The sequence below is a fragment of the Micropterus salmoides genome, unplaced genomic scaffold (genome assembly GCF_014851395.1).
Source record: "Micropterus salmoides isolate LMB-PRFRI ecotype aquatic unplaced genomic scaffold, ASM1485139v1 Ms_hic_scaffold_898, whole genome shotgun sequence".
NCBI lineage: Eukaryota > Metazoa > Chordata > Actinopteri > Centrarchiformes > Centrarchidae > Micropterus > Micropterus salmoides.
In genome coordinates, this window is record NW_024044679.1 from 1 (window position 1) to 27,577 (window position 27,577).

The following is a 27,577-nucleotide window of genomic DNA, read 5'->3' on the forward strand; positions in this document are numbered from 1 at the left end:
ATCGTTACTTTGCCTGAGTCTCTGTCTCTGTTCAGTCGAGGGGATTTTGAAAAAGAGTTAGTCGTGTCGATGTAGGGCATGCTATGACCGCTTCATTACTCCTCCATTCGCACTGGATTGACCCGGTGATGTTTCTCTATGACAACGGCTTGGATGAAAGAAGCAAGAACATGGAAGGGTTTCCTGGAGGCAATTTTGCTGCAAACCAGTGCAGGAATTTGTTAGCGCATCCAACCTCGCTGGCTCCGAGCACCACCTACACTGCGAGTGAGGTGCCAGTCTCTGGCATGGGGGAGCCTGGCAAGCAGTGCAGCCCCTGTTCTGCCACTCAGAGCTCGCCCAATGCATCTTTGCCCTATGGATATTTTGGCAGCAGTTATTACCCATGTAGGATGTCACACGGCAGCGTCAAGGCTTGCGCGCAGCCCTCTGGTTATGGCGATAAATACATGGACTCCTCGGTCTCTGGTGAGGAGTTCTCAACCAGGGCAAAGGAATTCGCGTTTTATCAGGGCTATTCCTCGGGTCCTTACCAGCCCAGCTACTTGGACGTCCCTGTCGTCCCTGCTCTGAACGCTCCATCTGAGCCAAGACACGAGTCTCTGTTGCCCATGGAGCCCTACCAGCCATGGGCCATCACCAATGGTTGGAGTGGTCAAGTTTACTGCACCAAGGAGCAGCCACAGTCAAATCCTCTGTGGAAATCCTCGTTACAAGGTATTTTTTTTTATTGTTTTATTAACACAGAAATATGCATAGGCCTATGTTTTCATGTGAATGTGCAGTTTGACTTGCAAAACAAGTGCATGTGAAACAGTTAATAATGTGCCTGGAAAAAGAAAAAAATGGAGAATTACATCGTTTTCCGTTTGATGCAATTCAGCAGATTAAAATGTGATCATGCACCCCCCCTCCACAGAGACTATATCTGGCGGAGACAGCTCTATCCGCCGTGGGAGAAAGAAGCGTGTGCCATACACCAAGGTGCAGCTCAAGGAATTGGAAAGGGAGTACGGCGCCAATAAATTCATCACCAAGGACAAAAGGAGGAGGATATCGGCGCAGACAAATCTGACAGAGAGACAAGTGACAATCTGGTTTCAGAACAGGCGCGTAAAGGAGAAGAAAGTCGTCAATAAATTCAAGAGCTCCAGTTAGCTCTGGAGATACTGAAACAGAAGGTGAAGGGTGGACATGAACGTGCCTTTAATAAAAAAAAAACTGTGCTATAATTTATTACATTATGTGAACGGTTCCTCTGTCGCCAGAGCGACTCTGACCAACACATTTCATTCCTCACATTTTAATTGGAACCAGTCGATGCGGCCTGTTGACAGAAGGTCGGAAATGGTTTGCAACATACTGACCAAGGCGATTCTGCGAGGGATGCATGATCTCCTTCATATATTCACCAGACAGCAAGACATTCTGCCTTGAAGGCATGAGACACCCCGATCAATCCTGCGCTTTTATTTCGTTTAATAAAATCCAGAAATTAAGACTGAAGCCCCTGGAATCAGTTGCAATAAGAGCTTTTGTCTTTAGACTGTCATGCAGTGGTAAACAAATAGGCGGCTAAACTGTCACGTTCAGTCTGTGATGCAAACAGGCAATGATAAACAAATAATAATTAACAGAAAGACCTAATTATATTTTCAGCATTTATGCCACAGAGAAATATATATGCTATATCTCCAGACTCTGTCCGTGCATAAGCAACAGTAGCCTACATCACTTATTGGGTTTATACATATGCTACTTAAATTATTTAGATAAACTAATTAAACTAACAGTTTGGACGTTTGAAAAGAGTTTACGCCACAGACCTGTTTTTATAAATTCCCTCTATCTGTTCCTTAAGCCAGTATCTGATGAAACGTTGTCAAACGTGAAACTAGTATGAGCATTGCAATAGGTTTGCCCACACTTTGCCCATGTCACTGTCTCATTTTTCCCAGGGTTTTCACTCGACATCAACAGGCTGACCTGTCAGTCAAAAATAATTTTACAGAATAGTTCTGAAAACGTTAGCTTATTTAAACATGTAAATACTCTCTGACTGCAACTATCTGTTCTCCCCTTTCTTGACTGCAATAGCCAGAGTTTTTGACAATAAATGTTTGAGAGACACAATGTGATCTTGTCATTTTCATTAATATTTTGTAGTCCAAGTTGGACGTGGCTGCTTGATTGATCAAGGATATTTACAGATCCCTTTCATGGTAAAATTACACATGGCTACAGAATGTCCCCTAAGTAATGATATTGTATTTAGGCCAACAGGCCTGTACGAGAGACCTTGTTGAGCTCAGAGCGTCTGTGGGTTTCAGACATTTAGCGTTTATGTCGCCATCTCTTGGCGATGCTCTGTCAGCACAGTCTGCCCATAGACAGCATATGCATCTAAATCTGTCTCTAACCTCATAAGCATTTTTGTTTGTTAATAGCCTACCGATTTATACCTAAATATCTTAACGATTGTTAATAAAAACGTGTCATATATCAACTTTGACAGTTCAAACCGTATTTCTTCAGTGACCTAATATCTATTATATTGTCAACATTTTAAAAATGTTTTAGCGCTACAGAAAAATAAAGGGATATTATTAGATTTGACAAATAGCGCAAACCCACTATTATTATTGTTATTGTTATTATTATTATTATTACCTTTAATCACAAGTATTTTATTATATTTAGCTTTGTATTAGTTCAAAACTCTGAACTCTTTGGCACATGCACATGCAAACTTTAGGCTCATAGGCTACTTTTTTAGGTGAGTGCGATTGAAAATTTCGTCTCTTATAATTTTGAGAAATGTGATCCAATTCATGCTCATTATTACTGAATCGAACCAATCATTTTGTGTTAAAGAACAAACGGCGATTTAACTTAAAACTGGCCCGTAAACAAAAAATTGTTGTGAAAATAATCAACCTAGACCCGGCTAATCCGCCGTCCATTTGCACAGCTCTTTTCTTTTAGTTGTCAATACTGATACTTGGCCTGCCAAATGAAAACATGTAGGCCTATTTAGCCTATTATGGTGTCAAAATGATCTTATCACAATCACATCGATATATAGCAGTAGCCTATTAGCGAGTGGGTTAAAGGCTTCATTCACACAGGCCTAATTGCTGGAACCAAAAAACACAAACAAAACAAAAAACACGCAATGTAAAATACTCCCAAAAGTTCTTAAAAAAAAACAACAACCCCAAAATCGAATAAATGAAATATTACAATGCTACTTCACTCAGGCTATCCTATTCGGTTGGATCTTTTTTTTTTTTTTTTTTTTAATATATCACTTGTTACAGTAACTAGGCAGCACCATCAGGTGAGCGTCACCCTCTCCGCTCAGTCACACAAACGGCGATTTAACGAACAGCAGGCAAGTTTGTCGAGTTGCTCAAGAGAGAGAGAGAGGCCATGGCTGCTGATAGACTGGATATAAGGGCCTTCTAACACAGGTAATCAAAAGCTTGAAATGGTTTCCCAAGCGGTTTGGACTGCGGCGACTACCTCCCTTGTTTTGGGATGTCATGTTGGTGTAAATATTCTTCCACCTTGTTGAGTCCCTATAGAAGCCTTCCCCTGTAGATCCTCTGAATGCTTAATGTGGTTCTCCTCTGTTGTGCTGTGTCATTGCTCCCCCTAACAGCCAAACAGGTTAATGCACCTCACTGCAAAATGTCCCGTATGTAGGCCTGAAGCTGAAGCGTGCTGCTGTATGAATCATAACATCACTGATAATGCGCCAATAACAGCTAAAATATTAAATAACAATCCTAAAGTGAACAGGGACTTGTTGAATTTGAAACGTTTCCATTTTCTAAGGAGGAAATTAGAGCCAATAAAGTTCAGTGTAGGAAAAGAAAAACGCATTCACTTCTTTAAACGGGCTGCTTTACCAACAAAAAAGAAAAACTACACAGCCATATGAACCATTTATATCTTGTGTGTGTAAAGCTGATCGTTTTCACAAGTCACTTATACGGTGTCAGTGTGTGTGTTTGTTTGGCTGGGTGGTGTTGAACGTTGTGCAGTGAACTGAAGACAAAAGCCAAAATAGTTAGGCCTAAACTTGTGAATGAAATAGCTACAGTTAAATGAAAAATGTTATTGAGGAAAATTAAACTATTTCCCAAAACAAACTAACAAATAAATCAGTGGGCCTACACCAATGAGACAGAGTTGGATGTTTTCTTTTCCAAATGCAGTTAACTCTGGAATAAAATTGTGTGTTTATTTATATTTGTATCTGGCTACTGCAGCAGTTTATTTTAATGTTTTTTTTCATATTACATCACCCCACGTGAAACTGTAGTTATTCTTTTGCAGCTATTGCCGCCTTGTGACAGAAATATGAAACAACAAAACTGCATTTATTAATATTACAACATGGGCAACAAAACAATAGCAATGGGGATTCACACTTCAAAGACAGACAGACAGACAGACAGACAGACAGACAGGTTCTGTGATTGATGTGGGTTTAATTTGAGCCCACTGTACGTTAGACCTGCTGTCTTTAGCAATTAGTATCCCATCTGCTTGACATTCGTTGATGAATGCGAGCTTGAATTTGTGAATCCAGAAGGTTTTTATTAGGTTTTTAAGTTGTTGTGTTCTACAGCAGCTTCAGCTATAAACCCCCCAACAGGAGGCCTACAGTGCTTCCGGTCAAGCCCCTCTGCTTTCAGACTCCACCATCTTTCCTGTTCATTGTCTTTACACCTTGACGACATCAAACGTTCAATTATTTTAGTTCTCAGGTATCTGTGTTTAAAGTTAATTCTTTTCCTTCCTCACTGTTGTCACATAGTTAGCCTGCTTCTTTTCTCGGATCCCACCATAGTTCAATGTAAATGAACCGTGTTTGTGTGGTAAGCAGATTACCTTGTGTATTAGCCCAAACTTGAGAAGCCATGGTTTGGCGCACAACAAGTGCTTAGAGGCTTATGCATGAAAAATAAGTGTATCTTAACTAACCCAAACAGTTCATTGTCAATAAACTTAACCTAGGATACTTTTTGTTTCAGTTCAACACTTTTAGTCTTCATCACCATTCTGTGTTTCAGTCATTTTAAAATAAATATGTTGTCTGCAGGGTCATTTTAAAACTTGCAACCAATGGCGTCATTGTATTGAAAGACCGGTCGAAAAAGGGGTTTTCTTTTGAGTAATGAATCCGTAGCAGTAGCCTATGCTTGCTCTTTATAAATACTTTCAAATTACCATAAATAGGCCTATCAGAAAAGTGATGGGATGTAAACATATTTTGTTGTTTGGTTTCCCCTTCAACAATTTTCTTTGAAGGCATAACCCGTGATCCAAATGTAAACACACCCACCAACATTGAAAACATAGGACTGAAACCTGCTGTCACTGTCACTGATTTGTAACTCCATTAATTCATACACTAGGCTACATATAAATTAATATTGTTTGCTTTTTTCTTTACTCCAACAATGGTTACAAACATTATATATATTATGCATAGTTTCCCCATAATCTTCAATTATACAAATATAGGTCTGTAATTTATTTAGTAGGGACGTGACAGATTGGGCCCTTTTTAAAATGTAAATCTTAATCGGTACATTTTACCTAAATATTAGGAAAAGTCCCCTTGTGGTATGTCCAGTCAGGAAAGGCAGGAGGCGCGCACACACAGACAGGCAGACCACATTCCTCCTAAAGTGTCGGAGGAAAATTCAGGGAAACAAAGAAAACTGCATTTAGAAAACTATTTAAATCCCCTTTAGCAGCCTAACGGCCACATCACCTACCATGAGCCTTTGTTTTTTTTTCTGCAAAACTGAATAGCCCTAAATATCACATGTATTCTTCTGAGTTCCTCGGAGGTCGCAGGGCTTTTATTTTATTCCCCCCCTCCAACTTTATTGCATCTGAACCTTTCAAAGCGACTCAAAAGCTCAACCAGCCTTGACTTTCTGTCCAAGCAATGTCAAAAATGACATCAACAAAATAAAAAAAAACTTACATTAACCTTTTTTTTCACAACATTAACCGATCTTTTAAGATGACATTACAATGCAATGTTTATTTGGCTATTTTCGTGCTAATAGAATAAGGTGGATCTATAAGGAAAAAATAAATATTGACGCATTTATTATCCTTATGAGATCCAGTTAGTGGTCACCAGCATTTTGTTTACATGCTTAATGAAAGCGGTCTCTCTTATATTAGTGCATTATTGCACATTCAGTGCCGCAGTACCGCGTAATCCAATGTGTTTGTGGCTGAAGCTGTTTGAACGTCGTGCTGTGTGAGAGAAGGAAAGGAGCTTTAATGTGACAACTGGGTCACTCCTGCAGCCTCGGCCTGAATGGTTCGAGTGGCTGAATAACTCTAAATGCTGAATAACTAAATATTTTTTAATAAAGGAGGCATCGTCTAATTTATAATGTAAAAATATTTTAATCACCAAAATAAATAACACTTTCACATATGAGTACCATACCTTGGAATAAAGCTTAATAGGTTGAAGTCAACCTCCTGGGCGAAATGAAATATTACACAGTTTGCTAATGCTTCCCTGCAGATGACAAATTCACAGGCTTTGATGTATGAAAAGTGAACTTGGACTAAATTCTAAAATTGGCTGCATAACAGGATTAGTGATATGTGACAAGTTGCCACTTACTCAGCAGTGATGACAAATGAAAATGGATGGGAGTGCGGGAAATAGCCCCCTGTCCAAAGCTTTACATTGGGCTCTGCAGAGATAGAACAGACGACCCACCATGCGATTAAAGCGCAATATGCACAGGTTTTGATGGTTCAGTGCGAGCACAAGTGGTAATTAAACGTAGACCATTCTAAAATATCAACTTTTAGGCGTATAAACGGACAAAACCACTATGCGATTTAACCTACATTTGGGGATAATGAAGTCAGCTACAGAGTTGAGCCTTAATGATCCTGAAAATGCTGGTCCAATCAAACCCATAGAAACCATGCTTGTCTTTGGCCATTGTCTTTTTCTCCCCGGGTGCCAAACTGGACTGATGCCTGACAAAAGTGCAGCATGAGTCGCGTTACTCGACCACTTGTGATCTAGATTAGTCTATATATATAGTCAGATGAGCTGTATTAAATTCACACAGTGAGACCACGATGTCATACCTGCCACTGACTCAATGATGAAATCACTTAAAATGGATGGAATCGGTTAAAGTAGCTTCCGAAATAATTGACGCATGTGCGTCATGTAGGCCCAAACTCATGAAACTCGAGTTCTGTAGTTTAGCTTATTAAATATTAATTGTGGCACAATGATTAAGCATTCATACCAAAGTTCAAATCGTGTTGCCTTGGTCTAAAAATATGATCTTGGTCTTTAAAAAGTCTCCTCAGAGGTTAAGGTTAGGGTTAAGGTGAGGGTTGGGTTTAAAAACACACTTAAAGGTAAAAGATAATGGCGTGTTAAGCAGACTTGCGTAAAATTTGATTTGATTCTCGCTACGGTGAAAAGAACCCGTGATTAAAATAAGTTTTAAAAAAAAGTTAGCCCTGTCCAAATAGGTCTGAGCAAAATTTCCTCTCAGTATTTTTCCAAAGGTCTGCTTTATAAACTCATTGACTCATATAGCCTATACACGTTGAGGCGTAGGCTATCTGTCATTTTGTGCCAGTGGTCACATGGCTTTGGCCCTCAGGAATGGATAGAGATGGATCCCCACGTCAGCTTGTACGTCTAAGGATTTCTGCTCCACCAGTCTGCCTCAAAGTGACTGGAGCGCAGCGCCGCGGAGGAACTATGCGAGGATTAATGTAGGACGTTTCCAACAGCAGAATATGGATTTTGATGAGCGAATCTCCGGCTCTAATATGTATTTACCGAGCTGCACTTACTACGTCTCGGGAGCCGACTTCTCGGGTCTCCCTCATTATTTAACCCAGAGCCAATCCTCTTGCCCCATGACATACCCCTACCAGTCCTCAGCTCTGCCACAGGTCCCGTCCGTAAGAGATGTGGCTTTCAGAGACTATGGAATTGAGACCTCCAGTAAATGGCACCACAGCAGGGGGAGCCTTTCGCACTGCTACACTGAGGACATAGTGCACAGGGACGGCTGGACGAGCCCGAACTCACGGGGGGGAGAGATCCTGGTGAAAGGCGGCTCTAGCGCCAGCCACCCCAGCTCCTCCAACCCGACGCACGGCTTCTATGGCAGCGTTGGCAGGAACGGCGTCCTGCCGCAGGCGTTTGACCAGTTCTTCGACACCGCCTACGGGAGCGCCGAGAACAGCACAACACCGACAGCACAAGCAACAGAAACGGACAGACGCGCCGCCAAAATAAGCCCAGCGTCGGCTCATCCGGGCTCGGACACGGCGGAGAGCTGCAGCCCCAAGTCTTCTCCCGGCCACAGCGAGGAGAAACAGAGCAAAGGCAGTGAGTAGCCCTGCTGAATGCAAGAAGGAGAAAAATCTAACGCGTTGCTCTTAAAGCTTTTTATATGCTGTTTTATAAGCACGTAAGGTTTATGGAGGGCCTGCAGATTTACCCTATAACAAAACTATGTTATAAACTACAAGATCACGTGCTTGGGATTGAAATTGGCCGTGAAGACTTTGGCGTTAAGCTTGTCTTCCAAGATTTCAAACAAGATCTCCCCTTTTTTTCTTTAGGCCTATTTATGTGCTTAAATATCCGAATAACAGTTAGCCTGTAAACTTAATTTTTATGCTCATATTAAATATTTTTTATAAAATCCCGTTAGCATTCTACACATTTGGAAACTTCTAAAATCTCACACGTGCGTGTCCATGTGAGTATAACAAATTTGTTCTGATATGTTTTTAACATTGATTTTTAAAATGTTTTAATCTGGTTTATTCTGGGTTTACTGAAGTAGGGCTGTTGATTAATTGTAATCTGATTTTGGATTGAGGCTTAAATCCTCCTCCTTATTTAAAGGTTGGCTAAATGTTGACAGATTCGCGAGGATTTAATTCAACAACTGCTTTCCATGAAATGTGCTTCACTAACACTAAAACAACAGCTCATTAGGCACAGTGAAATCAAAAGCGGACATCACAAACATATCTGATACATGATACTCATGACTGTTTGGTTTAGGCCCACGCCCTCACTCTTAAAAGCAGCCAGAATGTTTTTTTTGTTTTTTTTTTTTACATATTTCAATAAGTTTTCACAACTTCCGACATGCAATCCTTCATGCCCAACATGCCCCACTATCAAGTCCAGTCTTTGTTTACAAATCTCGGTTCTGTACGCCTGAGAGGACACTTGAACTCCAAAGTCCATGTAGACCACCACCACTGCTGCTTCCAAGCAGGAAACAGACTAATGATTTCATGTTGTTGCAAAGTGTCTGTATTATCTTATGTGATGACCTTTTGCCCTTATTTATCTATTTATTTTTCAGCTGGCCAGAGGACGCGCAAGAAGAGATGTCCATATTCAAAGTATCAGATCAGGGAACTGGAGAGGGAGTTCTTTTTCAGCGTTTACATCAACAAAGAGAAGCGCCTGCAGCTCTCGCGGATGCTCAATCTAACAGATCGCCAGGTCAAAATCTGGTTTCAGAACAGGAGGATGAAGGAGAAGAAACTGAACAGAGACCGTTTACAGTACTACACCACAAACCCCCTGCTATAAAAAAAACTGAACAAAGACTGTCACTGGCATGCAGCCATGCCCCCCCCCCCCCCCCCCCCCCAAGACTACACGTCTTACCTGAACAGGATGGCGAGTTTTTTCATGTGCCAGACTTCATAAAGAATTCTACTATTTATACCATATTTTGTCATTAAACACCGTTGGCTCTATTATTATTATTTATTATTATTATTATTATTATTATTGTGATTAGTCTATAACATAGGTCTGTTTTTCTGTTAATGACAGTTTTTCCTCCTACCAATCAACAATTTTGAACAAGTTTAAAGTGTTCGGTGTGCTCCTGCGGTAAACATGTGTCTGAACTGAATACCCTTTATATTTAAAACAACAAGCACGGAAAGGAATGTACTGCAATTTCAAAAATAATCTTATTTTTTCTTAAAAATTGTAATTGTTTCCCTACGTTTAGCACGCACAAGATACTTTTGTGGCCAGAAATCTTCAACTATTCATGTTTCCTTCTTTCTCTTAATCTTTTAAATTTATTGTACCAATACAACTCCTGTGAGTGGAAAACTCTTTGGAGTGTTTTGGAATTACTATACCCCCCCTACACACACACACACACACACACACACACACACACACACACACTGTAATAATAATAATAAAATAACTGGTCAGTGCTCCATAGTTAGAGAATGAGTTAAGTTATAATCTGATACGAGTTCATTCATTTTCATGCACTTCAAGCCTGATGTTAAGTGATATTTAACATCTGCGCTTGACCCTGTGTACAGGCGCTTTGTTGAGCTCTTGGCCGTAAAGTTGGATTCTTCTAACAAACCCCCCAAAAGGAAACATCATCCTACATTATTTAGTTTTATATACCAGCACGTGGATCGTATCAGATGCATGATATGTAGGTCTGATGCATTTATTCCCTCATGGCTAGAAATGGGATCCGCTGCAGTTATTATTTGGTATCCATTACAAAGGGTTCATTCATTTCTGGGGCGACGTGGAAAGGCTGATGTTTGACCTAACATGCCTGTTAGGCTTAATGAAACAATTTTGACACTTGTTTGAATGCATATGGATGTGACTGCCCGCAAATAATATGAATTTATTTGTGTGATTGTCAAAGTAGTTGTGGAAAGATTTCATCCACTAAAAGTGACAGACAGTGACACTGGGGTAAATAAAGAAGTGGACGAACTCCAGATCCCCATACATTTATGTATTATCTGGAGTGGTTTAATCCAAAGATCCTACATCAGTTTGATACTAAATAAACAGGCCATGAATTCAGGTCATGAAGATTTATTTTAACCTGCAAAAGAAGGTGACGCCCGCACCCATAAAAGGATGGGTAAAAATTGGGTTCAGGTGGCTTTATATCCACCACCGGGCCCCTGAAAGCAACTTGAATGGCCTGCCATAAGCTAATGAGGGCCCTGATGCCTTCCTTATATCGTGCATCCTGTGAGACTCCCAGGAATTCAGCTTTGATTGCTGCACATCCTCCCAGTTGCTCCAGTAACTTGGCCATAAAACGCGGATTCGTCTGGAGCATTTGGAGTGTAGTACTATAAAGCGTCTGAGACCAAGGTTATTAACTGTGACTAAGGGGCTGAAAAACAACGGCTGGGAGCATTGAAAGCTTGTGTCCACGGACCTTTCCGGCATCATTTGTTTCAGTATCTTACCGCTGTAGGAATACTCTGCGTTTGTGTTGCAGTGCAGGCCTGCCGTCTTCGCCCACTGGGTGGCGCTCCTCAGATCAATGTCAATGCCGTGAATTGAGATATAAAAGAAGTTTGACTCAACCCTCAGCTGCTTTAAAATATGTCATCGCCTCGGGATTCCGCTGTTAAGGTAGGCACAGTAATAATATCATGTGCATTTTATCACTACAGGAGGTTTAAGGAAGAGGGTCTAATTTTCCAGTTCATCTCCATCTTAAAAACTGAACATTACATTTTAAGTTGTAGATATTTTGATGTAATGGAAGCATCACTGGCCAAAATTACCAGGGGTAAACAATACAAGAAAAGATGTGTGTACGGGTTCTCGGGTTGCAGTTTTGCAAAAGTTATAGGTCTAGAGTGACTCACGCGAACTAAGGAAAAAAGATCACACGGGCCTAGGCTATGTTCCAAACAGTTTGTGGCTCACTAACTTTTACAATCCCCAAACAGTTTAAAACGTAAATTATACTTCATTTTACAAATACTAAATTGGATTTATGTTTAGTCGTGATGTAAAAATGTGAAAACGAGAACACTTGGATTGTCCCCATTTGTTCTTCTTCTTTATATTAAGACGGAACTTGTGTGTGTCCTGTGTGCGTCATTGTGAGTGCGACCTGGCATAGATAGACACAAACAGGGAGACATGTCGACACAACACAGTCAGTGTGGGATTTTCATTAAGTTTTTAAAATATATATATATAGTCTAATTGAATGAATAAAAAAAAACAAGTTTTATGGGAATAATAATGTAAGAACAGCTCACCCATAGTGCACACTGAAACATCACAGGAAATATCCAATGGGGTTAATGATTATTATCATTCACTGAGGCTAGACTGCAGCAGGTTTGACGCCATATAAAATGGCTGTACATAACTCTGATTTCTAGACTTTATGGCTCCAGACTTCTAAGAAAATGGAAGTAGCCGATGTTGTATTTCAGGGTAAACCCACCTTTGGAGACATTTTTATGCTGACCTAAATCTGTAGGCTTGTGTTATAAACTCCTAACCTTACGGTCTTCTAAGGAAGCATGGGTTGATGTATTTCTTGACATTTTATTTCATTTTAAATATTGTAAGAGCCCACGCTACCGATTTGTGTTTACAAGTTGTTTGCTTTATATGATGAGAACCAACTAATTTCCAATTTCTTTTTCACTTGCATGGCGACTTGTATTATAAAATGGTTCATTTCAGATGATGGTCTTTATTTTAAATGAAGACAAAATGGCTACCATTAACACTAGTCCCCCTAAAGTCACATATTTTCTTTCATACCTATGCAAGCAAATTTAATTTATGTGTTTTTTCTGGCCGAATCACGGTTACTAGTTTTTCTGTTTTTCCCATTATGCTACCTCCAACTCAAATGCGTCGGCCTGTTTCATGTAAAGGACAAAGAGAGAGACGGTCAAGATCTTAAAAAAATATATAAAAAAAACATCTTTAAACGACTTACTGAGCATTTTATTCGTGGGCAGAATGGATGTCAGTAGGTGTTAATTTGAGATGGAATTTAAATTTAAAAGAATGGCAACACGCGTACAGGCCTTGGAAGAGAGTGTTGTTCTTAGTAGATAGTGAGTAAATACGTGGAAAAACTCTTACAAATTCCCAGTGGTTCTTTAAGGAGATGCTTGCAAGTTCTAATGTAATCTATCAGTATCCAGTAACGCATTACATCTCTTGTAGTCTTGCCAGTATTAGGTGATCGTTAAGAAAAATGTAGCTCCAGGGCATTGTTCAACTGTGACGCTTACTTCAGCTTGTCTGCGTGTCACCTTTACAAATAAATGCTCAAAAGAGTCTTTGCAGTAAAAGGTGTCTGGACGCAATCATGGCATTTGCATCCACAATATTCACACCAAAATCAGACAAGCTCGATGGCTCTAAAGGAAGTCTTGCATTTGTTTGCAATGTGGCAAAATGAAACAATGCCACTGCTTTTGGTCAGTCCATGAGGAATAAAAAGTCCAATAATAATCTCCAGAGCAGCACGAGAAGTCCTTCGACCAAAGAGTCGCACAGGACCTTTTGGATTTTTGATGCACCCTGTGCTACTCAGCACCTCTAGAACCCTTCATTTTTACAGTGCTGTAAAACTGGCCATAAAGCTATACATTGTACATAATTGTTAGGGACAGCTTTCAACAACTGAGTTGTCAATTAGGGGTTGTTGTTAAGGTAGCTCTAGGCGACGATCGGGGCTCAGAATTTGAGATTCAAAGTAGATTTAAAGAATTTACCTATAATCCTCTGATGCACCACTTTCCCCACACAGTTTTCTCTTTGCTTAGCCTAAAACAAAATATATGACACACTGGAGCTGCCTGGCCGGACTGGGAGGAGTCTGTAGTCGCCTGGTGTTTTAATTGGCTGCAGGCTACAGTGAGAAGCGTGAGTATCAGTAATTATTCAGCAATGTTTTGCACAAGAAATGTCAGCCAGAAAGGGCTATCTTCATCCTCCGTCAAATTATACCACAACGATGACATGCCCCAACAACCAAGCTGGAAATTCGTTTTTCGTGGACTCCTTAATCAACGTGAGAACCGACAGTGGTTCTTATTACCAAAGTAACGGGGTGTATTTGCCACCGGCGTCGGAATATTCATATGGACTCTCGGGTGGCTCATGTTTCCCGGGGATCAGTAAGCGCAACGAGCCAAGCACCCCTGCTTCTGCTCCGTATGTTCAAGGGATGGAAACGTGGCTGGAAACGTCGAGATCATGTCGGGTGGATCAGCCCAGCGGCCAGCATATGGCTCAGTGTTCATTCTCGCCGAGTATAAAAGAGGAGAGCGCATATTGCCTTTACGAGTCTGACAAATGTCCTAAGGGAGCAACAGTAGATGACATTTCCTACTCGACTGCATCATGCCCAGTTGCCGGCAGCACCTTGCCAGTCCCCGGCTACTTCCGCCTGTCTCAGACCTACGCGTCCTCCAGGCTTTACCACGATGTCCAGCCAAACATGAATCACTTCACTCTGCAACGACCTGCCCGCTTGGACAACCAGCCCTCCCAGCCCCAGGCTGCCTCTGCTGAGCCGGAGCGGAGGGAGAGCCACGAGGAGGCGCCTGTCCCTGCGCCCTGCGCCCCGGCCGGAGAGGAGGACAGCCGCCTCTCCTCGGAAAGCTCATCCTCCCCCGAGCCCACTGAGACTTGCAGAGCGGAATGTCCAGAGAAGCCCGTTAAAGGTGAAGAGTAGAAATAGCCTACATTGTAGAAATATGTTGCAAAAATCTCAGACGGCATTAAAGGGGGTTTTCTGACCACCGAAGAACGGGCACGAGCGCTGATTTTCTGTTAGAGTATTAACAGTTAGATCCACAGACAGATACTTAGCTGTGCGTTTATCTGGTAGGCTACTTACGGGTTTGTCGGTCATGAGGCGAAATTGAACATGACTTAACCAATCAGAGCCGAGGATCAGAGCTATTGTGCTTTATTAACTGTTTTTAGATCACAAACAGGCTGCTGTGCTTTATTACAATATATCCAAACAGGTCTTGTGGATTTATTTTAACAGGCAACTTTACATTTGATAATTAAAAAGCGCATTAATTATTCTCGTGTTTTAAAATATGATCAGAGTTTCATTATTATTTCATTTATAGCTACAACAATTGATTCCTGTCCAGCCCATTTGTCCTGTGCAAGATTGTGATGTCATTTGTCCCCTCATCAAAGGCACAGGCCTTGCTATAATTTCAGCAGACTGTGCAGGCTACATGTTTTATGTCTTAATAAAGGTGCAGTTGGCTGCAGGCTGTGTTAAGGCTGCTCAACGTGCAAATAGCAGTTTCTGGAAAAAATACTGATTTGCAGATGTGAGATGTGTGCATAAAATGGTAGTGAAAAATCAAGACAGAAATCAGTCATTATGCGGGTAGTTAAACTCTTAAATGGATGTGTACTAGGTGTCAAAAAGTAGAATTTATATACCAAACATTATCTTCAGTAGTTTGCAGTAAAGCGCAGTTTTATTAATTGGAAATGTCATTTTTCGTTTATGTGGATTTAGAATGTTAGCAGCCTAGTCCATCATTTCTAACAAATATATGAGGCTTCCCTCCAAGTATGATGTCTGTTTCTGTTCCACCTGTTGCCTAATGTCCTGTGTCATTTTCATCACAGGAGATGGAAAAATGGAAAGTACAGCCAACTGGCTCACAGCAAAGAGTGGCCGAAAGAAGCGCTGCCCCTACACCAAGCATCAGACTCTGGAGCTGGAGAAGGAGTTTCTCTTCAACATGTACTTGACTAGAGAGCGTCGTCTGGAGATCAGCCGCAGTGTGCACCTCACTGACAGGCAAGTCAAAATCTGGTTCCAAAACAGGAGGATGAAACTGAAAAAAATGAGCCGGGAGAATCGGATCCGAGAGCTCTCTAGCAACTTCAGTTTCTCGTGAGACTGAGTCTGCGTCTTTGGCGCCCTCCTCCAGCCATGGCAAGGGCGCCTGTGCAGAGCCCCCCTCCCCACCCACCCAACTGTGAGAATGTCCATGGAAAACAGGACCCTACTGCTAACTTATTAATTGTTGTTTTTTTCACGTCTGTTTTATTTTGTCGTGGATATGTATTTATAAATGGATACATTTGTAACGTTGATCCATTGTGTTTAAAATGTTCAGAATGTGACCACAATGTTTTCAGAGCTTCAGGCTTGTACATATGTAAATTCAACCTGAGGGAACCATTGGACTTTGCATGCTGGACAACCCTTGGGATACTTGTGTTACAGTTACATGTAGGTCTTTATGTGACAGCTAAAGAACCCAAGAGGTCGGATGAATATTTGCACATTTTGGTGGACATTAATAAAACCATCGATGCAACTGCAGACTTCTTATTTCATTCAGAAAGATGGACTAGGAGCTACGCGGTGTTTAAATCTTGAAGCTGGCATAGGTACAGCGCATGGTGTTAAAGCCTTTGTGTTTTGGACCGGGTCCGCTTTGTGAACAGTAAATATTATTACAGTAGTAGAGAGGGGTGTTCTTCATAGTTTGGGCTTGTAATAGATGTCTGGCGGCGTTGCACACTTCGGTGCTTTTTGTCCTTGACATCAGACTTAAATATAAAACCACGGTATGAGTGGAGAAGCACTGACTTTGTCATTAGTATTAGTTCAAAATTATTGTAAATTAAATTATTAAGTGGTTCCTTGTTGCAAAAACGAAGACAAACCAAAATGTTCCAAAACAGTTTGAGAATTGCCGCACATATTAGATCATGAATAACATGCAGTGTCTTTTGAGCCTGTACAGATTTATAAATTCTGCTTTAACTACACAATTTTCACACCCTGAAAACCCTAAAAACACATTATAACAGAAGTGCCTGAAGAGGAGAGCGGGCTGTTGAGTGGTTTAGGTAGTCTCATGTTGTTGGGCTTCAATTTTTCTCCCACAACAGGAAACTGCCTTGATTACCTCAGTAAAACTCGTCGCATCATGAAAAGTGAATCAATTTTAATTACTGGTCCAATGTATTAATAATTTGGCAGAGACTCCAACACATAACAATGATTAATCCAAAAGTGCAATAAAGTGTTTTATTGTTGTGCGTAAAAGGAACTCTTGATATGATTTTTGCTCTTTCTGTGGGTTTTCATTATGAAGCTAAAATGTATTATATATGTATCTGGAAGTGGTTTAATTTAATCTTAGATACACAAAGTTTTCACCATGTCTATAATTTCAGACAACGTCTGCAAAAGAGTTTGAGCGTCTCTGTGTGATCTAAACAGCAGGAAGTAAAGACGCAGACTGCGAAATGAAAGGATTAAGGCTTGTATATGTCCAAGAGAGGAGGAAAGGACAGACAAGGCCTCGGTTATGATCATTGCAGTCTGCCAGTTGCCTCTCTGTAGGAAATGCCGGATGCGTCTGCTTGCCCCAGAGAAAGGACACAAAGGCTAAGCTTTATTGGTGATATTTAGCTTAGACAGCCAGGTTGTAACCTTAAGAAAAACAACCCAATTGCCCGTGATAAAAAGAACTGTTATATAGCACCCAAATAACCTCACCCCACTTTACGTCTTAGATTGCCTTCAAAGTAGACCCGCGACCCTGCAGATACATAAATGTGCATCTTGGAAGCTGTCCCTAAATGTGTTTTGATTTTGTAAACTCCAGTGATGCTTCAAACACACCCCTGCTTGTTTTAGACTGGTTTAAGAAGTCTTGAAAATGTTTGTATTATTCCAGCCACTAAAAAGAACCAGAAATTTGTTTCCCAAAGTAAGAGGTTTATAAATGGAGGTTATTCAATTATTATACATTTTTATTTATTAGATTTTTATGGATATAAAATTGTTTTACGGGAAGAGGTTTGGTGATTTCACAAATGGAGGCTTTAAAGTCGTGCTCCCACTGCTCCCCTCTAGATTCACAACTATGTTTGATTACACCAACATCAGATCGCTTGACAAAAATCACAACGTTTATTCCTTATAAAACATAATATTTCCCAATAAAGGCGCGGGGATTTGCTATTAAAATTGGTGGGGAAAATGGTGGCCCTTTACTTGAGCAGCAGGCTGATTTATTATTTATTGTTCTGTCCCACGGTCACGTGTTTGGGGCGCCCTATCCAGTCTTGGGCAAGGTTCAACTTATCGGACGCATTGAGCCCCTATAGCTGACGCAGGAAAGCAGCACATTATATGCAATGAATCTGTTTTTTCTAAACATTGTAGGACTGTAACGCGCTATTTTTTTCTTTTGCATTTTTGCAATGTCGACGTTGGGAACGAGTTATTACGTTGAGTCGCCTGCTCTTCCCGAGCATGAAGATATGGCACCGAGGTACTCATCAGATGCAGGGGTGGAGCAGACGATGCTCACAGAATATGGCGGACACGAGTCTTTCCCTTTGCAGGCGAAATCTTCTATTTTTGGTGGATCTTGGAATCCCATCCCGGCCCACCCTCCAGACACAGCCACACCGACCTATATACATCACCATTACACCAGCGGGGACAGCGATGGCATGTTTACGCGCTCCTGGGCGTTGGATCCGGTCTCAGCGTCCCTGTGTTTGACGGGATTACCATCGACAGCAATGCATTATGAGATAAAACCCGAACCTCTTATTGGGAGTGCTGAATGTACAACTTTGGAGACCCACACACCTCTTTTGTCTGACATCGGAAACGAAGCGTCCCTTGCGGAAATTCCCTGCGAAACCACATCCACGTCTAAAACCACTGAAGAGAGCCCGTCAGTAGAGGACAAGAGGGAGATAGATGCAAGTAAGCAATGCAGTGTTTCACTTTATTCTTGGTCATTTTATAGACTCATTTAGAATGAAATTAGGAATTAGTAGCTTGTTGATGTGGATGAATTGTTTTGGATAACACAGGCTTGGCTTAGTATAAAACTGACATGCCATTTGTATAAAAACTATTGTTTAGGCTCATGGAGATACAAAGATAAAAGACCTATAGCTCCATGACATGATCTGCATTGAAGCTCTGTAAATATAATATACGCATATCCTTCAGGGTGATTGACACACTTTACTGTATAATTATACAAAAACTTCAAAGGAATTTGGTAAGGAATTTGCTATCTTTAGTCCTCAAACAGGTCAGGTCAGAGTGAAAACAAACCAAACTAATTTCTTTACACACATATAATCTTGCCAGAAATAGAATGTCCTTCCCAAACTGTAAAGCCAGCAGACCAGTGTTGTTTTTGAATCCTGTTGTGAGAGTATTAACTCTCCTTCTCATGGTTTGACCCCCTGTTTCCAGATAACCCATCATCCAACTGGCTTCATGCGAAGCCCACCAGAAAAAAGCGTTGTCCATACACAAAGCATCAAATCCTCGAACTGGAAAAGGAGTTTCTGTTTAACATGTACCTCCCCCGGGACCGTAGATACGAAATAGCGAGAGTCCTGAGTTTGACCGAGAGACAGGTGAAAATCTGGTTTCAGAACCGCAGGATGAAGATGAAGAAAGAAAACAAAGACCGGCGGAGAGACAGTTAACTGGGTTTTGGCCGGTGGTGTGGCTGATTAGAGCCTCAGGGGGGAGGGAGAGGGGGGTCTGTCTTTAATATTCCTGACCTGTTACACATGTTGTTGTAAAGTTTGTGTTGTTAAAACAATGCTGGGTGTTTTTTTCTATGATGTCCAGTGTTTTATGTTTGCGAGAGGACAAAGTGTCCAAATTTAGATGTGTTGTATTTGGAGCACAGAAATAGTTAAACTACAGACCATCTGTTATTTGCATGAATGTATCCTTGACTCCATGAATGTCTTATAGCTACCTATTTGCATTGTTTAAGTTATTGTTTTTGCAATCTAGATGTTTTTTAAACGTTAAGTTTTGAACCGTTTGTGGAAACACTGCACACTTAAAATACCTCGTTGTTACAGGCTTCATCCTAAATAAAGAGTAGTTTGTATAGCACATGAGAAAGTTATTATGTCTTATTCATTTGTTTTCATTTTGACCAATATTAAACAAACATACCAAGCATTTTAACAATAGTACATATATGCTAACTATAAAAAACTTACTACAACTTAATTTACTTTTATTCATTAATTTAAAAAAACTATTTCCACAAAATCAGAATTTTTATTTTTGTCATTTAAATGAGTTGGACTGAAAACCCTGTTTTATTTCAGAAAAGGTATTTAACGAAACAGACTTTTACTGCCTCTTCTGGTTTGCAACCATTGGGTTTTGTGGCGCAAAAAAGCAAAATAAGCCATAGAAAAACCTTCCATGGCCTGTCCGCGTTTTATTTTCTTCCAGAAAGTCTTTTGTCAACCCTTCTGGCATGAATTTGCGTTTATAATAATAATATTTATTTTACAATAATGTTATTGCGGAATTAAGAGAGGAGTCTTTCTTTGACTGTAACATGACCAGTAACATTTCAGATTTTAAAGCGTCCGCGCATCCTTTCTAAAGAAACATTAAATATAAAAATGAAAAGAAATTTCTTGAATTATCTTTATATAGGCCTATCCTATAATCGAATTCTGCAGGATGGATTGCAAACCAGCAAATCACAGCGAAGTATAGTTTAATTACAAATTAACTAAAGAGTGGTGCAAACTCTAGAAATAGTGAAACGTTTTAGTATTTCTAGATTATTTTGCACTTAATTATTTTCTGAAAGGCTGCATGTGTATATACGCATTATTTGTAGGGCATGTGCGGCCTTTGGACGCCCAACAAACTAGACGAGATGCCCTCCTACAATAAACCACAATCACAGCCTCGGCTGTTTATAAGGTGCGAAAACAGCAAAGCATGTAGAAGCTCTGTGACAGCAGTAAACCAGCATTTGTAATGAGGCTCGGGGCTAGCAGTCAAATATGTTATATTGTTGTAAGATAGGCCTGAAGCACTGGGGTAACACACACACACACACACACACAGAGGAGATGTAGGCTATAGGATTGCAGATGGGTCTGTCCTAAAACGTCTAATTACTTTACAACTGTCTACCAGCACTGTCTCAGTGTAGAAACATCCGTTTGTTGTTTTGTCTCAGCAGACACACACACACACACACACACACACTGACAGAACAACACTGAACTAGTTTAAATACCACAACACACATCACTTTATTTGGTGAACAAATAGAAAATGCCACAGTTAAAATAACATGTAGGCTTAGTTAAAAAATAAAATAAAATAAAATTTGGACAAGTGGTGTGCTGCTGCGCTCTGACTGCCAGCAGGTGGAGGCAGCGGCTTATCTGAGGAACACAGTTCAAACCGGATGATGCGTTCACGGCACGCCGAAAGACCACTCCCCGTTTATTACAGACCTGCAGCAGTTGTGTCGTTTTCGTCGTAAATCATCTCATCCCGCTGCGTCTTCTGTTTCATTTTATCGTCATCTGTGGCATGAATTGCTCTTTAAGGATCCTTATTTAATTAAAGCGGGGTTCTGTTTGGGCCAGGGGGTTCCTTTACATTTTTACAGCTGCATCTGACAAAGGCACAAATTAGTTTATGAAATGACTCCACGTTGCGCTTTTGGATAGTTTTAGAGGAATATATGTGGCAAAATGAATAACACATGGCTTCATGCATGTTCTAAACACTCTCAAATATGGATGCAAAATGTTGTGGCTGTAAAGTGCAAATATTTTTCATTTTATGTACTACATAAATAAATAAGCAACTGTGCGAAAACTGTAGTCCTACATGTGATGAGCACCAACATGAAATGCACAGATGATCACTCGTGATTATACAGACAGGTACACACACATATGTCCAGAGAGACATGACGTCACTTCCCCTTTTCCAGGAGCTGAATTGGACCTCACTGGATCCCAACTGAGCGATGAACTTGAGTTCCTAAAATGTGAGAGACACCCCAAGCCTTCTCCCTCCCTCCCTCCCTCCCTCCCTCCCTGGGTTCCTTGAACATCCCACCAGCCTCCCTCCACTTCACCCTTTTCCTCACCCTCCCTCACTCCCAAAGGTCACCAACATGCAGCTCATTAAGTCTCTTACTCCTTTTTGGGAAAATTGTAAAGATATTGAGGACGACTGAAATTTCCATTTTTCATGAACATGATAAGATGGTGACATCCCACTATTCAAACCTTCACTAAGGTATCTTGAGTCTCCAGAGAACTCCAGTGTTGTGCGTAGATAGCATTCCTGTCTGATCCCCATGAATATTTTGGTGGATATCTTCCACACAAACAGCCATTTGAGGAGCCATGCTGCAGAAAAACAGAAAGTTGCTTGGATGTCATGACCCCCATACATCAAACCTCATGACACCACCGGTGACAGAGGAGGCCACATGTGATCTCTGGGGGGAGAAGTTCATGGGAGTAGACATGAGCACATAGGAGTCTAGGTAATGAGAACTGCCAATAGTGTGAATCTATATAGTGGATAGTGAACTTACTGTGAAACCTTAGTGTCTGCTGTATTTAAAAAAAAATTATTCATCGCTGTGTTGAGCCATAGTAATCACACCTCAGTTTAATGCTGTTTTCGAGGGAAACAGACTCCTTGAGTTTGGAGTTTGCTTTCTGGACGCTGCCTTTATCAGCCACTTAAAATCCACAATGCATTTCCCTGCATTATTATTTTTCATTTCATCAACCTCTCTTCAGTTTGAAAGCATGCTCTTGGTTTCCAATCTTTCCTAAAACCATGCTCATATACATATTATCCTTTACCTGCAGGGCAACTGATCGATGACACTTGAAGTAAAGAGGCAGAGAACTGACACACAGGCTGTTCGACTTTTAAAAGGTGGGTTGTGTAGGTGAATGTCTTGGTTGCATTCTTTTATTGCTTTGATCCCAAACTTTTCATTGTTTTGTCTTTTTATTTCTGAGAGAAAAAAAAAGGTGACCAGGATGACCATCAACCAAGTGATTTTGTTTTCAGTTATCTCCATATTTCTGCACATGTCGACGTGCAAAACAGTTGGATTTGCGGCCCCTGAACGCGCCTGAAGTGATCTGTCAAATCTTCTCATGAATCCAGGGGGCTCGATAAATAACAACTGTAATGTGAAAATTCTTTTATGAACACACTGCTTTGTTTCCAGGACGGACACACACACACACACACACACACACACACACACACACACACACACACACACACACACACACACACACACACACACACACACATGGCTTGACGCTTAATGTATTTTCCAGAAGGATTACGCTGCATCGTACCGCTGTATTTTTTGTTTTTTTCCCCACAGGCAGAATATGATGTAATATATGATATATTTGCAACGTTAATGACGGAAACAACATGCAATAAACACTTTTATGAACGCTTTCAATTATTTCACCAAATCTAATTTCAGTATAGGCTAGAAAACCTGGCCCATGCAAAATGTGTAGGTCTAATATATAAACGTAAGTGCAATTATTAAAGAAGACTTTACCATATCATTGTACACACTGAAAAACAAAAACAGATGCACATTTCGTAATTGTTCAGTTATTCATTTATTTTTAGTCTGGTTAAGCATTTGCATCACACTCACCATAAATGAAACCAACACAGTTCAGGCTAGTCATTGAAACATTTTGTCTTAAAAACAGCCCAGTCAATGGTCGCAGGTTTGGCCTGCTTGCTTCCCAGATGTCTCTCGTTGTCTCAGAACAGACGGGAAACGCGCCGCTCCTGCACACAGGTCACCGAGACACCGTCTTCTGTCTGCATTCATTAAAAACAAGCAACAAAATGCTGCTATGGTTTATATAACAGCCCGAACTAGAGCCGCAGACATACTTCAAAAGTAGTTTCTGTGTAAAATAAAAAATGTTCAATGCGCCTTTGTCTAAACATGCAGTCTTCAGGTTGTATTGTAGACGTTTGTTTGAATTTCCAGAAGGCTCTTTGTTCTCTTTGTATTGTTGTTCTGTTTCTACACCTGAGTCGATTTAAATATATGCGCTCTGACCAGGTTAATTCTGTCCATATATAAACCACCATTTATTTGCAAATTCTAATAGGCTGAAATATTAGCCTATAAATACATGTGCTTAGATAATCATTTGTAGAAATAACCATAAATGCTTGACAAGGAGCTATGTACAGATGGAATTCGGTTAAATTTGGAGTAAATTAAATTTATTTCACAGTCAGATTTATCAGATATCTTTCAGTTAAATTATAGCACAATATTATAGCAAGTATCAGGATATTATTCGTTCACAAATTCTGTCTTATAAGAGTACACAGTTACAAGGTAAAAATCAGTTCCTGAAAATACAGTTATGTACAGTCAAATCAAACATTTCAAGTAAATATGGCAAAAGTGAATTATTCTAGAAGGCAATCAGGCCAGAGAAAGACTTGTTCACATGGAATCTGAAGAGAGAAAGGTATGAGTCTGAATGGGATTCCTGCTGAATGCCAACACCCACTCACCTCAGCAAACAATTGATGCTGTGTAAAAGCTGCTCCGTTCGTTTCTATATCACTAACCAAGTCAATCCCTCTTCTCTGTGTTTTTTTCAGTGCCAGTATAATCCTTTTTGCAAACGAAAAAGCGACAGAGTTTCGTCTTTAGATGGAGTTATTATCGAGCGAGTGAGCAATATAATTAAAAGAAATAAAGCTTTGTGCATAACGGCCGTGCGTCTCATCCAGTGCGTCTAAAGAAATCCCTCCATTTCTAAATTGAAACCTTCTCTTAACAGCCTACCGAGAGAGTGGCTGTCCTCTTCCTGGCCATATATGATCTAAGGGAGTGTTAGATGGTTTAAATGTGTTCTTAGGGCAGGAAGCTGTCAGACCTTTTGGCGAGAAAGATTGATCACACACAGGCTACCAGGGCTCTTTGTTTAGAGCCTGAGCAATAAACAGCCATCAGATCCCCACTTTTCCTCTGCTTTACACTACAGTGGCAAATCATACTCTGCGCTATGTTAGCCAATAATGCTGAAGTATGTGGATGATGACTTAGATCAACATTATCCCTATAGGTGAAATAAAATTAATGGTAAGTGGGGCAGAAAGCTAAGTGTAAAATTGTGACAAATGCACGTTAAATAACCCAGCTACTTTTTTACTTTGACACAAATATAGACTTCTTTCAGTAGAATTTCTAAAAAGACTTCAATGATACATTATAATGTAATGTAAAAAAGTACACTATTATGAAACAATCTTTGGGGCAGCCGAGATAACTAGAGATCAAACTGCGCCAAAATCTGATGAATACAAAACCACATTCAAATCTATGAAAAACTAATTTCTCCCTCTCTCTATCTGTCTATCTCGCTCCTATGGTGTGTGTGTGTTGGGGGAGGGGTGGACATGTTGTTGGATGTCTGGTGCAGCTTCCGTCTCCATGCAAACCTTCAAGAAAGTCTCAAGATTAGCCCCTTGGCACTGATAACGACTGTGGGCGTCGTGGCATTATGAGACACAAAGTTGACTGCTGAAAAAAATGTGTGCGGTGCCAAATTAAAAACAAACGCACACACGCGCGCGCGTACCATAACCCACACAAGCGTACACGAACAAGAGACCGCGTGGACGCGCAGAGAAGCCACGTTTTTTTGGGTGCATTTTCGGTGGATGGGGCGGTCAGTGGTGAGCAAACTGACCCCAAAATGTGTAAATAAAGCAACCCCTACCCCCGGAATGAGGCGTTACCCCTCCGACTTTCTCGATCAATCACAGGGGACAGTGGCTTCTTTTGATAAAAACCCCAAATTGTCATTGGGCAGATGCAATCATGTGACAAGCAGCACGGTCTAATTCCAACCATGTCCTCATGAAAGCAATAGTTTATGGCATAGAGGTCTTCATACGACTATATCAGGTTTGGTGGTTTATGGAAATACACTTCTTATTAAATCTGAATCAACTTAAAGTCAGCAAATTTTCAAGACAAGAAGGAGGAGATGAATTACGAATTTGGGCGAGAAAGCGGTTTTATCAACAGCCAGCCGTCGCTCGCTGAGTGCCTGACATCTCTCACAAGCCCTGTCGGTGATGCATTTCAAAGTTCATCAATCAAGAGCTCGGCGCTTTCACAGTCGACACTGATTCCTCCTCCTTTTGAGCAGACCATCCCTGGCCTGAACCCGGGCGTCCACCCACGCCACAGCCGCTCAAAGCAGGCTCTGGGAGGCTGCAGCCCGCTGCAGGCTGGATCCCTACCCCCGGAGTACCCGTGGATGAAGGAGAAGAAAAGCATCAAGAAGAACCAGGCTGCTGCTTCTTCTGCTTCTGCGACAAGGACTGACTCCTCACCGCTCTACTTCTCCCCCCAAGGCAAGACATGATGATTAATAACCTCCATGTAAAAGGCTCCTCATTGTCTGAGGATTCCCCCTCTGCAAGGAGCTGCATCCAGGGCCCTGTGCAACGTGGGCGTCCCTCTAAGCCAGTAGTACAGGATTTTGATTTAAGCATGCTTAATCTCATCAAGTAACGCACTGCCTTGTGATGCAGTGTACAAGTGTTAATGTCTGACAGTAATGGAGAGTGATAGATTATTCTTACACGGGCCTGCAGCTGGCATGTTCATTAATCTTCACCCTCCGTCCTGTCCTGTCCACGCAGACCCATCATATTCTGCCTAGGGCCCATAAATCTTCCCAGTCCCGGCGCTTGCTTGCCACAAGTTTCACCCCGGGCTTGTTTTTTTCTCCACACACACACAACCGTGCTACTGTTTTTATTTTTGATCCCCAGCCCTTCTGTGAATAAAAAACAATCTTTGGTTTATTTTTTTTTTAGGTTCACCAGAGGTCCCAGAGGGTGGTGGTGGTGGTGATGTTGGCGGTGGAGGGGAATCCCGGAGGTTGAGGACTGCGTACACCAACACCCAACTTCTGGAGCTGGAGAAGGAGTTTCATTTCAACAAATACCTGTGCAGACCAAGGCGAGTGGAAATTGCTGCCTTGCTGGACTTAACAGAGAAGCAGGTGAAAGTGTGGTTTCAGAACCGGAGAATGAAGCACAAGAGGCAGACCCACTGCAAGGAGAACCGGGACAGTGAGGGGAAATACGCGTGCCTGGACGACGGGCCGGAGGACGAGTTTGAGCAGGCGGCGGACAGCAGCGCGGCCGGGACGCTCCTGGAGAGGGAGAGGTATTTCCACCAGAATACCTTGACTTCACAACAGCGTCAGAACGGGCACAATGGGGGGAACCAAAGCCCGACTGTTACGCTATTGAACAGCAATGAGAAAAATCTGAAACATTTTCCAAACGCGGCACCCACTGTTCCCATCTGCGGGTCAACAATAGGTCCGGACAATGATAATTCCCAGGGCCTGGACGTGTCTTTGCAGGATTTCCACGTTTTCTCATCCTCCTCCTCTTTCTCACCGAGTTTGTCAGATTCACCACAAAGTCCCCTGGCTTTATCAACCGAAACTTTTGACCTTTTCTCAGAAACACTCACAACAATCGACCTGCAAAACTTGAGCTATTGAAATATTGCAACATGTTTTATTTTAATGCAGCTTAAACACTCAGTTGTAGCGTTGAGGGGGGGGGACTAATATATCTCACAAATAAGGTAAGAAAAAACAACAGTGCTACTATTTAGCCTATAGTTTATTCCACGAGGCTGCAAGAGCACGTTAAACGGTTTATTTTTATATGGATTTTGACTATAACTGAGCAGAATATATTTGTTGAAATAAAACTTTACATGGATTGAATCAGCAGCGCTATTGTCTTATTTCACA

At 41.1% G+C, this 27,577-nt stretch overlaps 5 protein-coding genes across 5 annotated transcripts; all 5 read left to right on the top strand.

Annotated features, from left to right (window-relative positions):
- The first annotated feature begins 59 nt into the window (after window positions 1-59).
- hoxa13b (homeobox A13b) lies at window positions 60-2,130 on the top strand. The gene is made up of 2 exons (XM_038707397.1): window positions 60-717; window positions 920-2,130. Exons 1-2 carry the CDS (start codon window positions 84-86, stop codon window positions 1,156-1,158), a joined length of 873 nt encoding a protein of 290 aa, XP_038563325.1. The 5' UTR covers window positions 60-83; the 3' UTR covers window positions 1,159-2,130.
- Window positions 2,131-7,760: 5,630 nt separating this feature from the next.
- LOC119894745 (homeobox protein Hox-A11b) lies at window positions 7,761-9,701 on the top strand. The gene is made up of 2 exons (XM_038707411.1): window positions 7,761-8,428; window positions 9,426-9,701. Exons 1-2 carry the CDS (start codon window positions 7,828-7,830, stop codon window positions 9,656-9,658), a joined length of 834 nt encoding a protein of 277 aa, XP_038563339.1. The 5' UTR covers window positions 7,761-7,827; the 3' UTR covers window positions 9,659-9,701.
- A 3,098-nt stretch (window positions 9,702-12,799) lies between these two features.
- On the top strand, window positions 12,800-16,221 carry hoxa10b (homeobox A10b). Its single transcript, XM_038707396.1, has 2 exons — window positions 12,800-14,580; window positions 15,521-16,221. Exons 1-2 carry the CDS (start codon window positions 13,818-13,820, stop codon window positions 15,793-15,795), a joined length of 1,038 nt encoding a protein of 345 aa, XP_038563324.1. The 5' UTR covers window positions 12,800-13,817; the 3' UTR covers window positions 15,796-16,221.
- A 1,808-nt stretch (window positions 16,222-18,029) lies between these two features.
- On the top strand, window positions 18,030-19,818 carry hoxa9b (homeobox A9b). Its single transcript, XM_038707399.1, has 2 exons — window positions 18,030-18,641; window positions 19,146-19,818. The coding sequence occupies exons 1-2, from the start codon at window positions 18,125-18,127 to the stop codon at window positions 19,382-19,384; spliced, it is 756 nt and encodes a 251-aa protein (XP_038563327.1). The 5' UTR covers window positions 18,030-18,124; the 3' UTR covers window positions 19,385-19,818.
- A 5,215-nt stretch (window positions 19,819-25,033) lies between these two features.
- On the top strand, window positions 25,034-27,550 carry LOC119894747 (homeobox protein Hox-A2b-like). The gene is made up of 2 exons (XM_038707414.1): window positions 25,034-26,150; window positions 26,619-27,550. The coding sequence occupies exons 1-2, from the start codon at window positions 25,778-25,780 to the stop codon at window positions 27,317-27,319; spliced, it is 1,074 nt and encodes a 357-aa protein (XP_038563342.1). The 5' UTR covers window positions 25,034-25,777; the 3' UTR covers window positions 27,320-27,550.
- Window positions 27,551-27,577: the final 27 nt, after the last annotated feature.

What these genes read in the sequence shown, in the direction of transcription:
- hoxa13b (XM_038707397.1), top strand. Translation starts at nt 84, where the DNA reads ATGACCGCTTCATTACTCCTCCATTCGCACTGGATTGACCCGGTGATG. An exon ending in GTGGAAATCCTCGTTACAAG is followed by an intron (nt 718 to 919) that starts GTATTTTTTTTT and finishes CCCCCTCCACAG; the next exon opens with AGACTATATCTGGCGGAGAC.
- LOC119894745 (XM_038707411.1), top strand. Translation starts at nt 7,828, where the DNA reads ATGGATTTTGATGAGCGAATCTCCGGCTCTAATATGTATTTACCGAGC. An exon ending in GGAGAAACAGAGCAAAGGCA is followed by an intron (nt 8,429 to 9,425) that starts GTGAGTAGCCCT and finishes TTTATTTTTCAG; the next exon opens with CTGGCCAGAGGACGCGCAAG.
- hoxa10b (XM_038707396.1), top strand. Translation starts at nt 13,818, where the DNA reads ATGTCAGCCAGAAAGGGCTATCTTCATCCTCCGTCAAATTATACCACA. An exon ending in TCCAGAGAAGCCCGTTAAAG is followed by an intron (nt 14,581 to 15,520) that starts GTGAAGAGTAGA and finishes TTTTCATCACAG; the next exon opens with GAGATGGAAAAATGGAAAGT.
- hoxa9b (XM_038707399.1), top strand. Translation starts at nt 18,125, where the DNA reads ATGTCGACGTTGGGAACGAGTTATTACGTTGAGTCGCCTGCTCTTCCC. An exon ending in CAAGAGGGAGATAGATGCAA is followed by an intron (nt 18,642 to 19,145) that starts GTAAGCAATGCA and finishes CCCTGTTTCCAG; the next exon opens with ATAACCCATCATCCAACTGG.
- LOC119894747 (XM_038707414.1), top strand. Translation starts at nt 25,778, where the DNA reads ATGAATTACGAATTTGGGCGAGAAAGCGGTTTTATCAACAGCCAGCCG. An exon ending in GCTCTACTTCTCCCCCCAAG is followed by an intron (nt 26,151 to 26,618) that starts GCAAGACATGAT and finishes TTTTTTTTTTAG; the next exon opens with GTTCACCAGAGGTCCCAGAG.